General features: G+C 41.3%; 1 protein-coding gene across 1 annotated transcript; it reads right to left on the reverse strand.

Annotated features, from left to right (window-relative positions):
* Positions 1-10,148: 10,148 nt before the first annotated feature.
* On the reverse strand, positions 10,149-10,616 carry LOC133876932 (cytochrome P450 71D9-like; the record flags this gene model as incomplete). Its single annotated transcript, XM_062315156.1, has 1 exon — positions 10,149-10,616. A coding segment is annotated over one exon (468 nt), but the record flags the coding sequence as incomplete, so codon positions are not given.
* Positions 10,617-15,202: the final 4,586 nt, after the last annotated feature.

Here is a 15,202-nt window from a genome sequence, read left to right on the forward strand (position 1 = left end):
TAATCCTGAGTTTGCCTACCTTTCTCTTATAGCTTCTGGTGAAAATGACTGCCCTTTGGCAGAGGTATGAAAATCGTTAGACGTAACCTACTGCTCCAGCCCCCGAAGTGCAAGCTCGAATCTCGAGTCTGCAGAAGGAAGTGGTAGCTTTGAAGGCCCTCCTTCAATCTAGAGATGAAGAGCTTGCTGCCCGGGACTTGACTATATCCGAGGAGCGCTCTGCCAATGCTCGTTTGAAGAAGGAAGTATTGGAGGCAAATGAGCGGTATACTCGCTCTGTTGCAAGTCTTTCTACCGAGCTTGATTGTGCAGATCAGTTAGCCTCTCGCTTGTCGGTAGTGCAGAACGAATGCTCCGAAGCGTGCAAAAATACCTTAAATGCTGAGGCAGAAAAGAACAAGCTGAAGGCCGAAGTTGAAAGACTTGAGGCTGAGAGAGATAAAGCTGTTAAGGCGTAGGATCATTCGGAGAGTCTCTTAATTAGGCTTAGGGCTAGATATGACGCGGGCCAGGCAAAACTAAAGTGCTATCTGAAGCAACTGAGCTATGTGCCGTTCCTTCGGGACCAGAGTTGGGCTCGGGGATGTAATTGGGGTTTCGAAAACTTTCGAACTTTGGTAACGAACCCCAATTATAAGTTCGACCCCGAAACAGTTGGGCCACAACTGGTTGGGTTTCCTGAGGAAGCAATCTTAGAAATGGAAGAATTTGGTAAAGAATTCATGCCAGATGTTCCAAGTTGGGGTGACGACGCACCGGATCCCCGAGAGGATCCTCTTGACGATCCCGCAAGCTAAGAGCTGTTCTCGGGCCTGAATTTTTCCTTCTCTCTCTCTTTTCTTTTCTTTTCTTTTTCTTTTTTTTTTTTCTTTTTTTTTTTTTTTTAACTCCTTGTAACCTGTAAAAGGCTTTATATATACGAATGAAATGAATTCTCTAGATTGAAATTTTTTCCTTTCAATTTCTTCCTCTTTGAGCTCAGATACTCCAAACTCATAGCATTTGGAGGGGTCTTTGTCTTGGTGTTCTTCCCATAACTTTTTCGGGGACTTTCCTGAATGTTCTTTTCCTTCCGGGAACTTTCAATCTTGCTGTAGTTTCCTTTTCATAACCCTTTCTGGTCATTTGAGGAAAGGATTTGGGTCAATTCTTAATCTTATCCCTTCAAAGACCCCAAACCGAGGGGTTTCTTCTCATTGAACCCTTTCCATGACCCTTTCGGGTTGTTCGAGGAAAGGATTTGGGTCAATTCTTAATCTTATCCCTTCGGAAACCCCCAACCGAGGGGTTTCTTCCCATTGAATCCTTTTCATGACCCTTTCGGGTTGTTCGAGGAAAGGATTCGGGCGGATTCTAATCGGGATATCCATAACCTTATCCTTCGGAAACCCCCAACCGGGAGGTTTCAACCCATTGAACCCTTTCCATGACCCTTTCAGGTTGTTCGAGGAAAGGATGCGGGCGGATTCTTATTGGGATATCATTAGCCTTATCCTTCGGAAACCCCCAACCGAGGGGTTTCAACCCTTTGTATCATTTCTATGACCCTTTCAGGTTGTTCGAGGAAAGGAATCGGGCGGATTCTTTCCTAAGCATCCCCACCATAACTCTTTCGAGTCGTTCGAGGGGAGGAGTCAGATGGACGTTGATGTAGCTTGATCATCTTTGGGGAAGTTTGATGAAGAAGTGCTTCCATTCTGCCTCGGACTGCTGCTTTATTCTTAGCAGAGATCAATCAATACCAGGGGACTGTCTGCTTTTCTTTGCTCTCAGTGTTGGACTAACTGAGGAGTTTCTTGCCTTAATATCTTTCTCGTAACCCTTTCAGGTCATTCGAGGAAAGGAGTCGGGCCTTCTTAGTGTTATTTCGTTAATAACCCCTAACCGAGGGGTTTCTTCCATTGCATCCTTTCCATGACCCTCTCGGGTTGTCCGAGGAAAAGATGTAAGTGGATTCTCTTCTAAGTGTTCCCCATAACTCTTTTGAGTCGTTCGAGGGGGGGGGGGGGGGAGTCGGGCTAATTCTTAGACTTTTACAATTGTTGATATGAATTGGAAATGAACCTTCTTTATTGAATATAAAATTGTTGAGAAAAACAAAAAATTACATGTAATATTTCTTCAAGTGCTCGGCATTCCATGATCTTGGGAGTATCTTTCCTGTCTCGGTCATTAGGCGATAAGCCCCTTTCTAATGGCATCCTACTACCTTATAGGGGTCTTCCCATTTGGGTCCCATTTTGCCTTCCGTCGGATCTTTCGTCATTAAGCTCACCTTCCTAAGTACCCAATCTCCAAGTTGGAACTTCCTAGGGACTACTTGTTTGTTGAAGTACCGAGCTGTTCGTTTCTGATATGCTGCTCGTGTGACTTGAGCGTAGTCTCTTTTCTCCTGCAAAAGATCTAGATATACCTTGGTCTTTTCGTCATTAAGCCCTGGATTGTAGTAAGCTACACGAAAGCTTAGAGATCTTACTTCGACTGGTATCACAGCCTCGGCCCCATATGTAAGTGAGAATAGTGTCTCGCCTGTTGGAATTCTTTTTGTGGTTTGGTACGACCACAACATCTCTAGAACATATTCAACCCATGCTCCTTTCTTGTTATCAAGCTTTTTCTTCAAAGTCTTCACCAGTGTCTTATTTGTCGCTTCTACCTGACCATTTTCCTTTGGGTAAGGTACCGAGGCATAATAGTTTCAGATACGAAGCTACGAACACCACTTCCGGAATGGTTCACAATCAAACTGCTTCCCATTATCTGTGACCAAAGCATGAGGGATCCCGAATCGGCACACCACCGATTTTCAGAGAAAACTTATAATATTTGTTGCGGTTATAGCTGCTAATGCCTCTGCTTCTGCCCATTTAGTAAAATAGTCTACAGCTACAACTAAAAAATTCCGACCTCTTTTCCCTACCGGCATTGGACCAACTATATCCACCCCCCATTTCGCAAATGGCCATGGAGAAGTGAGGGGATTAAGCTTCTCGGGACTTGCTTTCATAATTCTTGAGAACCTTTGGCATTTGTCACAGGTCTTGACGAGAGAGCCGAATCCTTTTTGATCGTGGGCCAATAGTAACCTGCTCGGATGGTCTTTTGCGCCAGCACTCACACACCTTCATGGATTTCCCTGAGAACATAATCCGCCTCGGTCTTAGAGAGGCATTTGATAAGGGGTTCAAAGTATCCTCTTTTGTACAGTACTTCTCCGAGGAGGCAAAACCGTGTTGCTTGTATTTTTACCCTCCGAGCCGCAATCTTGTCTTCGGGTAGCAACCCATTTTTGAGGAACTGAATAATCTCTATCGCCCATTCTGGTTCATCCAGTGTTAGACCTGCTTCCATGACGTCAGCCCTCGGAGTTATTGACGGCTCGGTCAGAATGATAATCTGCCTGTTAGATGCTTCAATCTCTTCATCTATTCCTGACGCGATCTTCGAGAGTTCATCGGCTTGGATATTTTCATTCCGAGGTATCTTTGTGATGACGACCCTTTCGAAATAAGATTGGAATCGGCGCACCTCTTCCAAAAATTTGGCCATTCGATCTTCTTGTGCTTCGAATTGTCCTTGAACTTGACCCACCACCACTTGGGAATCACTTCGGATCTCTACATTAGTTGCTCCCATCTCTCGGGATAATGCTAAGCCCGCTATCACAGCTTCGTATTCAGCTTCATTATTTGTTGTGACAAAGTCCAGTTTTACAGTAAAACCGAACTCTTGACCTTCAGGATTTCTGAGGAGGACACCTACCCCGCTTCTGCCTTGTGCTGAAGAGCCATCTACACACACAACCCAGGTTAATTCTTTAGGAAGTTCTTCCGCTTCGGGAATGTTGCAAAATTCCACAAGGAAATTTGCCAGAACCTGTCCCTTGATAGCCGTCCGCGGATGAAACTCGATATCAAATTGTCCGAGTTCCATCGCCCAGTTGACTAATCTTCCCGAGAGGTCAAGTTTTTGCAGAATCTTCTTCATCGGATACTCGGTCAAGACTTTAATTGCATGAGCCTGAAAGTATGGTCTCAATCTCCTGGCTAAGATAATGAAAGCGAATGCCAATTTTTCGATCCGGGAATACCTTACTTCTGCTCCATGTAATGCTTTACTTGTAAAGTAAACAGGTTTCTGAACTCCTGAATCTTCTCGGACTAGCGCCGAGCTTACTGCCGAGGGGGATACTGCCAAACAGAGATAGAGTATTTCCCCTTCGGTCGAGTGACTCAACAATGGAGGGTTTGTTAAGTATTCCTTCAACTTCCCAAAAGCTTCCTCACATTCCTCACTCCACATAAATGCTTTTCTCAAAATTTTAAAGAAGGGAAGGCACTTATCTGTTGACCGTGATATGAAACGGTTCAGGGCCGCAATCCTTCATGTCAATCGTTGGAGTTGTTTCGTTGTTCTCGGGGCCTCCATCTCGAGGACAGCTCCGACCTTCTCCGGGTTTGCTTCGATGCCCCTCTGTGACACCATGAACCCTAGAAATTTGCCTGAAGAAACTCCGAAGGCACACTTCATAGGGTTAAGCTTCATGTTGTAATCTCTCAGAGTCTGAAAAGTCTCTCGGAGGTCTTTTATGTGTTTGGTTGCCTGAATACTTTTAACCAGCAGGTCATCTTCGTATACCTCAACGTTTCTGCCAATTTGATTTCGAAACATCCGGTTCACCAGTCGCTGATAAGTGGCTCTTGCATTCTTCAAATCGAAGGGCATCATCTTATAGCAAAAAAGTCTTCGGTCTGTAATGAAAGCAGTTTTTTCTTAGTCTGCTTCTTCCATGTAGATCTGATTGTATCCCGAGAAGGCATCCATAAAGCTTAAGAGCTCGTGTCCGGACGTTGAGTCGACCAACAAGTCTATCCGAGGAAAAGGAAAGCTATCCTTTGGGCATGCCTTATTCAAGTCAGTGAAGTCGACGCACATCCTCCACTTGCCATTAGACTTCTTCACCAATACCACATTGGCCAACCACTCGGGATAATCCACCTCTCGGCTAAATCCGGCTTTCAATAACTTCTCTACCTCTTCTGCAACAGCTTGATTTCGTTCGGCGGCAAAAGTACTTCTTCTCTGTTTCACAGGCCTATGATTTGGGTCCACATTTAGTTTATGGACAATGACCGAGGGATCAATCCCTGGAATATCTTCATGGCTCCAGGCAAATACATCACTGTTGCGCCTTAAGAACGCCACCAGATCTTCCTTCATGAGTTGGGGGAGTTGTGAGCCTATATGAACTTTCTTTCCCGAGTTACCTATTTCTTTCCCGTCCTCCTTAGCTTTCTCACCCAAATTGTGCTGCCTCGGGGTGTCTTTCAAAGATAAGTTGTAACAGCGCCTAGCCTCTCTCTGGTCTCCCTTAACCACTCCAACTCCTTCTTCTGTCGGGAACTTTATACTGAGATGCGGTGTTGAAGTCACAGATTTTAAGTCGTTGAGAGCTGTCCTTTCGATAATGGCATTATAGGCCGAGACTCTGTCAATTATCAAGAACTTCACCATGATGACCTTTTGCCTCGGATAAGTCCCCGCTGTCACAAGAAGATCGATAGCACCAAGGGGCAGCACCTTTTCTCCAGCGAAACCCTGTAATTGGCATGAGACCGGGACCACCTTTTCTCGTGGGACTCCCATGTGATCAAAGGCTGACTTAAACAGAATATCAGCCGAGCTCCCTGTGTCAATGAGGATCCGTCGAGTCTGATAATTGGCTATCGTTAGGGTAACCACAAAGGCGTCTGTGTGCGGAAGTGAGACTCCAGCATAATCATCATCCGAGAACCCTATAATCAGAGGGTTATATTTCCGAGACTTTGGGGGCTTTTGGACCGAATATACTTCAAAATCATCCAACTGCCTGGCATATGCCTTGCGAGCTGAATTGGACTCGCCTCCTCCTCCAAATCCTCCCGAGATAGTGTGGATTATTGGAAGGTTGCCTTGCTGCTCCACCCGAGCTCTACTCCTGCTTCTCTCCCTTCTTTCGTCCCTCCGAGGCCGAGGGGCTGGCTCTCTGCTTCTTCCTCTTCTTTCTTCTTGTCTCGGTTGATAGTTTCTTCTTTCATTTCGATCTTCTTCTCTCCTTGGCCGCGGGTATTGGTCCCGCTCTTGTTGATTTCTCTTGTTGACGAGGAATCGGACTAGTTTCCCATTCTCAATGAACTTCTCAATCAACTGCCTCAGTGACACACACTGCTCGGTTAGGTGACCATATGAATCATGGAAGGCACAGTATTTGTGAGCCAAGCGCGGAGGTGGATCTCTTGGAATGGGTCTCGGCCTCTGGTAATTCGGATCTTTTTTGAGTTCCATAAGCACCTCGGTGAGAGAGGCATTTAATGGAGTCCACTTGTAATCTCTGAAATTCTTTTTCGCCTTCTTGTACTCTTCGGGACCGGCATCCTGTATGGGCTCGGGATTCTTCTTCTTCTTGGGCTTCTCGGCAGAAGGCTGGTGTCGCTGCTGGGAATTATCGAGAAGGGCTCGGAGTGTTTCCTCCTGATTAATGTACCTGTCCATCTTTACCATAAAGGTATGAAGATCTTTCGGTGGTTTCAACGCCAGGTCCGCCATCAGCGGTCCGTCTTTCTTCAACCCTTGGAAAATTGCACTGTAAATGAAGTCGTCCGGTGCGCTTTCTGTCTCCAGCTTTTCCTGGTTGAATCTGCATAAATAGTCTTTTAAAGACTCGTACGGTCCCTGCCGCACAGAGAGTAGGTACCCTCTGGGTTTTCTTCTGGCTCTTCCGGACACGAACTTGGCCAGGAATTTCCTTCCAAGAGCGTCAAAACAATCAATCGACCTTGGGGGAAGATTTCTGAGCCAGTCTCGGGCCTTTCCTGACAAGGTGAGAGGAAAGGCTCGGCATGCCACAACGTCAGGTGTCTTGTGCAAGGATAAGTGAGATCGAAAATTATCCAAATGCTCCATCGGATCTTCACTACCTGAAAAAACAGGGATGTCAGGTACCTTGAACCTTTCGGGCTCCTTGTGCTGAAAAAGGTTGTCAACAAGAGACTCCTTCCCGTCACGTTTCTGATCAATAGTTCTCGATAGAGCATCATACTTTGCGCCCAAGTCTAGGACCATCTTCTGCAGCCTTTTTTCGGAGTCTGTGGGTGGAACTGGATTAGTGGGCTCTACCTGGTCCTCGTTCCGTTGCACGGCTCTCTCCCCTGACCCCTCGGGGTTTCCATTAGGATTTGTTCCTTCAACCGCGTCGTGACTGAATGGTGGCGGAGTCTGAGCAGCTATGAGCAAAGCATTTTAAGCCAGCAAATCCTCCACATTCTTCTGTGCCTGGGCCAACTGTTGACTTAGTTGGGTTATTCTGGCCTCTGGACCAGCAGATTCTGCTTCTCCGCGGACATCATCCCGATTAGTAGGTAGCACCTCCCTTTGGGTTTCGTTTTGGACCGGATTGGAACGTCTCGTAGTCACCATCACAGATTTGATTTTCGTAAGAACAGCTAGTCGGTTCCCACAGACGGTGCCAAACTGTTGGTACAGTTTCCGGTATGGTGACGTGTCTCTAATTGATTCGCTACTTCCTACAAACCTTGATTCCTGTAAAACAACAAACAACTAGTCGGGGGTGCCGACTACGCCCACTCCGATGCCTAAGTCAGATCTAAATCGATTTTCTGTAGAATATCTGTAATCTCAAAAGCACAGAGAATGCATGTGTTTCATACCTGGTGCGATGGTCTTATTTATAGGCCGGTAGTTATAATCTTATTAGAATCCTTGAAGCCCAGTTGGATTAGGAGTTTGAGTCCTAGTCTGGTTGAACCCTGACCTTATCTTCAGGGAATTCGAATGAGGCTGCAGAGTTCAAATTGAATTGCATTCGTACCTTTTTAGTCTTAATTCCGTGTCATTATCTTCTTTATCCCACTAATTATGGAATAGAGGCCTATCCCTGATTTTCTGGGATACTGGCCTTATCACATTCTAATACAATTGCGGCGCACTTCGAGCAACCCCCGAGGTGATAATATCTGAGACATGTTCGCTCCGAAAAGACTGGGAGATCTCGGAGTATTGCCGCACCATGACAGGGTTGTGGAAGATCCAAGATGTTATTATACCGAAATGATATTATCCGAGGTGTTATCACTCCGAGGCAATTTTCTATATTGGATTGTAATTCAAATTTTGTGTATGATCTTGTAGTTTCTGTCAAATCTCCGAGGCATAAATATCCGAGACATGTTCGCTCCAATTGTACTTGGAGGTCTCGGTATATTTCTTGCCGTAACTGGGTTCTATAAGACCGATGCGTCATTATACCTAAACAACATTTTCTACTGTTCTTAACAAATCTCCGAGACATAACACCGAGATGTTTCAAGATCAGGATCCACGTGTCTTCGGGATTAATTTTATCCCCAACAGTATTTAATTTTTTTTTTTTAAGATTTTAATTATTTTATCTTATGTTTTTGAATAAAATCTTTAAAAAATATTATTTTAATTTGATGTATCAAAAATGCAGACGCTGCACTAACAGATGTCGCTTTATTAGACGGAAAATACACGGAATGGCTTATTTCAATTCCGTGACCGACAAACCTAATCAGAGACGGAAATAGCATTTGAGATTTAAGGGGGCAAAATTGAAAAAAAAAAAAATAGGAATAAAATTTTAATTTTAATTTTTTTTTTTAGGAAAAACATGATGACTTAGGGGGCAAGCTCCAATGTAGCTCCACCCCTGAACCTAAGAAAAGTCCAGAAAAGACTTAACAGAGAGATCACCTAAGACGCGTTTACTCTTGAATTTATCATATATTTACTCTAAATTTAAATAGAAATGATGATTAGAAAGTTATTGCAATCTTGGTTACTCAATTGTTCAAGAAAGAGATGTATTTCCAATTTGCACAATGGGTACTGAAGCATGCCAAATTAGTTTGAAATTCTTTTGATCGATGAAAATTTGTATTAAATTTTGGATTCTAAAGCAATCTGGAGGAATTTTCTTTGTACTTTAATTTTATCATATGTCATCTAAAATTCAAAAGAAAAGAAGAGGACAAAAGCAAATTAAAAACTGCATGAAAAAGCATTAGAATTCATGGCATAATATCCATTTGCAAAGCTTTTGAGATCGACCGCAACAATTCGCAGGTTCGGTAAGAGCTGCTTTCCAGCTCTGCACCCTCTTTATATTAGTAGTTTGAAAACGCTCTTCATGCCTAACAAATGTTTCCTCTTTATTTTCAGATAATATTACAAAATCAATCCATGTAGTTTACCTGATTGGCAATTAGTTTTCTGTAGTATTAAAATGGAGTCAAAGGTTCTCGAGATGTGCCAAAAAATAATTAATTTACTCCCTACAGCCAAATTCCGTCCACTGAATTAACAAGTTCTGATAGTGTGATACATCAAAGCCAATAAAATAATGTCACGTGTCCCATTTAAGTCATTGTCACACAAACAAAATTTGTTTAATTTGTGGACAGAATTTGACTGTACAGAGTAATTTTTTTTTTTTTTTTTTTGCATAGCTCAAGGACCTTTGAGTTCATTTTGAGTTAATTGCAAATCAGGTAAAACACAAGGACTAATTCAGCATTTTCCTTTTCCTATTATCTAAAGAGAAATGATACTTTTCACGTCAATTTATTACATCCATTTCACACTGCGTCTTTTAAGTAACTTTTCTTTTGTTTTTTTGCTTTTTTATTTTAAAATTGTTGACTTGAAAAATCACTTAAAACATGTCATGTCAGCGGCAAAAATGAATGTGATAAATAGGTGTGAAAATGAACATTACTCTTCTCTAAAATATTGTACATATGTGGCTGTTCGTTAAAGATTTTGTCCAAAGTTTTTTGTTTTCTGTTTGTAAAACAAGAACATCACTTTCTCAAACTTAAAAACATGTTAACAAACAGTCATTGTGTCGATCGTCAGTTCACATCATGCTGCAGTTGTTGCGCGAAGTTAGTATGTTACGTTAGATGCAAAGGATTAGAGTAATGGGGAAGATGTAAGATGGCATTAGATATATATATAGTTCTTAACCCAAATACAAATACAAAGTTGAGATCTTATTCCAACTATTTAATCATCATATATATATAAACTATATCTATCAGAAGAAGAAACTACGTCCATGCTGGAGCTTATTCAAGCGGCAAGAGATTAGCATGAACAGTTGGAATCAAAAGCAGATCTTCCTTTCTTCCAACTGTAGCTCCGGCTATATCAGTCATGTCCAGATCTTGATACTTCATTCCATTGGGAAGAGTCCAATCAAAATGGTATAAAAGCAGAGCAATTGCGTACTCAACAATGACAAGGCCAAATGTATAGCCTGGGCATACCCTCCTTCCAGATCCAGATGGGAGATACTGGAAATTAGTCCCCTTATAGTCAAGAGAGCTATCAATTAGGAATCTCTCTGGAATAAAGCTCTCAGGCTCAGTCCAATATTTTGGGTCTCTTGCAATTGCCCACGCATTAACAATTACTTTAGTTTTTGCAGGAATTTCATACCCATTGATTTCACACCTCTCTTTAGATTCTCTTGGAAGTAACAGAGCAGACGGAGGGTGTGCTCGCAGGGTCTCCTTCACAAGTAACTTCAAATATTTCAAATTATTATCAAATTTTTATTTTAAAAATCACATCAACATTTATGATGAACTTTTTCTCTTTGTAATTTTCTTTGTACGGACGGACCTTAGCATTTATCGTTAAACATGTATAGTCTCAACATTTTGTCATGTTCGGTCGAAGATTCAACGCACAAGGTGGTCCACACGGAATTTTGCTTTGGGTCTGTAGAATTTCATGTTCAATATACATCACTATTTTTTTTTTTTTTAAAAAAAAGAAAAGATCAATTTTCATTTATCAAGAGAAGGGTACAAATTCAGCCACAATAAAGGTGTACATAAGAACCACCATAGAGGTGTACATAAGCCACCACCGTAAAGGTGTATACTCAAGCTGAACCAAACAACCGACTCAGACTATTACAGACAGAATGCTACAAATAAAACTTAGCCAACCAAAACGATGCCTCTGTGGTGACATAAAAACTGCTAGAGAACAGGGAGTTGGTCACACATTTTAGCCTAAAAGCAAAGACCAAGTTAATAAGCACAAAGCAAATTATCTACACAAACACACAATTACAGAAAAAACCCAAGACAGAAGCTGCCTTCTAGGAGTGGCCGCCGGAGGCGGCGCGTGGGGCACACGCGCCACCGCAAGAAGACCCCCCACAGCGAACATCCACCAAAAACCTCGGATCTCCGCCATACACGGCAAAAACAAGCGGTTCGTGGTCATCACTCGCAACACAGAACACAAACCACCCAAACGCGTGATGACCACGCGCCAACCACAGGGACTACGCATGGCCGTGGAAAGGGAGGAGGAGGGGAAAACATAATCGGGGAAGGGGGAGGGGGCTAGGGTTTCGGTGAGGGGTTCCTACCTCCGCACCAACCCCTTCTTTTTTTTTACATCACTATTTTCTCTTCGAAAATGAGTCATTAGCAGTCCATTCAGAAAAGGGCATCACTATAGTTAGAATGTAAGTATATGTGAGACTAATTCATGATCCATGATAGAAGCGTGTACAAGATGTTCAACACATGCAACAGGACTTCAACTTTGGGCCATGTTTTTTGGTCTACGAAATCTACCTCATTTTGATGATAGAATAATGCTATATAATAGACTCTTTGTCCAATTAGCATTCTATTATATGACATGATATTATTATTTTTTTTTTTTTTTTTTTTTTTTTTTTTTTTTTTTTAATAAAGATGAATTGGCACGTTCACTTAATATAATAAGACGAGAATTAACAAGCCTTCAACTTTGGGCCATGTTTTTTGGTCTACGTAATCTATCTCATTTTGATGATAGAATAATGCTATATAATAGACTCTTTGTCCAATTAGCATTCTATTATATGACATGATATTATTAATTTTTTTTTTTTTTTTTTTTTTCTAATAAAGATGAATTGGCACGGTCACTTAATATAATAAGACGAGAATTAACAAGCCTTCAACTTTGGGCCATGTTTTTTGGTCTACGTAATCTATCTCATTTTGATCATAGAATAATGCTATATAATTCACTTTTGTCCTACTAGCATTCTATTATACTGACATGATATTATTGATTTTTCTTTTTTCCTTTTTAAAGAAAGATGAATTGACACTGCCGCATAATATAATAAGATGATAATAAGAAGAAAATCTACTGTTTAATGCTACTATTTTACCATCACTTTATTCTATGAGCAACCTTACGAGTAAGGCATGTAATATATTATTCCTTTTTGGTTGTGGCCTTTATATCACATTTACGGTATTTACTATGTTTATTATTTTTTTAATAAACATATACGGCATTATGGATATTTCCATTAATTTAGATTACCGTAAATATGGAATCGGTATTATGGTTATTTCTATTAATTTAGATTACCGTAAATATGGAATCGGTTAATTGATTTTAAAATCAATTAACGATATTGTTTCCTTGATGGAAGGAAACAAATACGGTGTTTACCATTTTGAGGGTCCCTAACCTAGCCTATAAATAGAGCGCCTGTGTACACCATCAGTACAGCCATCAAGCAATAGGCATAGGTTAGAAGATCCCTCAAATAATCTTTTTCTTGTTCTTCAGATGGATCGTGGAAAAGCTTGAGCAAATATGGCTAGAGGTAAGCCTGAATCCTGCCTTATTCGTTTTCCGCTGCGCATGTTAGATTAAATAATTTGTTGATTATTTCTAACAAGGCAATCTCGTTTCTGACATGACTTTTTTAACCGTTATATATTCTTCTTGTACTGAATTGAGCAACTGTCACAAAAAGAAAAAGAAAATGCTAGGCTTAAACGCACTCCCCACTTCCATTTATTTACACCACTTTCATTTATTTACAACCAGATCTGGCATAGTGACATGGCATTTCCTATTAGATTTTTGCATAAAAAAAAAAAAAAAAAAAAAAAAATCTCGGTGTCACTAAGGCCCCAATTTGGCAACCTCTTCCCTCCCCCCCCCCACCCTTTTTTTTTTGGTTAAATACGTTTTTAGTAGTTGAGTTTTAAAAACTTTATTTTTTAGTATCTGAGTTTCAATTCACATCACAGATGGTACCTCCGTTTTGAGAAAAGATCAAATTAGTACATCAATCAAGTTTTCTATCCAAAAACTAACGGCCTGCCACGTCACTGTCACTTAACACCATTAAGAACATGACACCGGTCCCTTGCAACACGTTAACACTCACATAATTGCAAAATCACTCACATCTTTAAAAATTAATTAAAAATAATAAATTTAAAAAAATGAAAAAAAAGAAGAAGAAGAAGAAGAAGAAGAAGAAGAGGCCTTAAGCTTCCCTCCCCTTCGTTTTCTGCCATCCTTTCCCCCTCCTCACAACCACCCAACCACCCCCTACCTCATACCTAAATAAGTCTAAGAATTTTCTCTCAAACCACCAAGTCGGCTATGCATCGAGTCCACCCCCACAGAGTTGGCTTTGCACCAGATTTATCTCTCTCATTTCCTGCTTTCATATCGCTTCCCTCCAACTAGCAGGCTTGTTTTGGCCTATCCCCCTTCATCCACCATGTATTTGGAGTTTGGATTTGGTTCTTTGCAGGGACGGAGCCAGAAGTTCTTATGGGCAGGGGCCGGTGGTAAAAAAAAATTATTGGTAGGGGCCAATAGGCTAAATTTTTAGTTTTTTAGCTTATATATTTTTTTTTTTTTGAGATTTTTTTTTTTAAACTAAGAAATTTTTTTTTTCAAGGAAATTGGGGGGGGCCATGGCCCCTGCCAGCCCCCCCCCCTCCCTCCGTCTCTGGTTCTTTGGATTTAGATATACTCACTGCCATCCTCTCTCTCAAGACATGCTCATCAGTTATGGGTTAGCAAGAGTCTCTGAAGTTTGCCGGTGGTTTTTTTATCTCCTTCGTTGCCTAGAAGGTGGCGCGTGCTCCTCACACTCCAGCAAGCACATGGACTCAACTGGCGCGTGGAGCTTTCGACAACACCCTCCTCCACTTTCCGCACCAACCCCCGGTAGTTCCGAACGATTCCGCTGTTTCCTACAACTGAGAGGCAATTCCTGGGCGGCGCGTGGTTCTCATGCACCTCCCAGGAAGGCTCCCACTATTCCCACCTTGCTAGACTTGCTGCTGCTGTTTTTGTGTTTATTTGTTTGTATTATTGGCTTTATTTGTTGTATCTCTCTTCCCCTGTTTATCCCTATCTTTGTGTTTGGATCCTTGTAATTCAATACACTTGTCAAATCACCTTCAATGGTGACCTCGGTTTTGTGGCATCCGTGCCTCGAGCCAAATGGCCTGCATTTTCGGAAGTATTACCCCCGTGTACTTACGTTCATAGTTTAAATTTTGGATTTCCCATGTCCTACTGTGTTTGTGCTTTTTATTTTTTTTCTTGTAATTGGTTTCTGTTGTCTCTAACAAGAAAATAAATAACATAAAAATTGAAGGGTTTTGACCCTTAGGGGTGGCCGAACCACTCCTTGCAAGTCCGGGGGTGGCTAAACCACCCTCGTGGCCCATAGAGGTGGTTTGGCCACTCCCAAGGGCCAAATGCTCTAAAAAAATTTAAAGGGTTTGCCTATGAGGGTGGTCTAGGGGTGGCCGAACCACTCCCGTGGCCCTTGGGGGTCATTCGGCCACCTCCAAGGGCCAAAACTCTTCAATTTTTTATTTTTAAAAAATTTTATTATTTTTAATTAATTTTTAAAAATGTGGGTGATTTGACAATTATGTGGGTGCTGACGTGTTGTAAGGGACAAGTGTCGTGTTCTTAGTGATGATAAGTGGCAGTAACATGACGAACTGAAACTCAAGTACTAAAAACGTATTTAACCATTTTTTTTCACTTATCTCAAAAAAATATCAACTTTAAAATATTTTAACCTTTTACATCACATCAACAATTATTTATTATTATTTAAATAAAAAAATTTATTACAATACAATTTTTCTTTTTTTTTACATTTCTATATAAATTATCTTTACTTTATATCATATTAATTACTTTTTATTATTTTTTTTTAAAAAAAAAAAATAATCCCCACATATTTGAAGGGGAGGGAATGCCAAACCGGCCTAAGTTATGGGAGCGACATGATGAAGGGAAAAGACAACACTGTTTTTTT

This window comes from Alnus glutinosa, chromosome 9 (assembly GCF_958979055.1).
Source record: "Alnus glutinosa chromosome 9, dhAlnGlut1.1, whole genome shotgun sequence".
Lineage (NCBI taxonomy): Eukaryota > Viridiplantae > Streptophyta > Magnoliopsida > Fagales > Betulaceae > Alnus > Alnus glutinosa.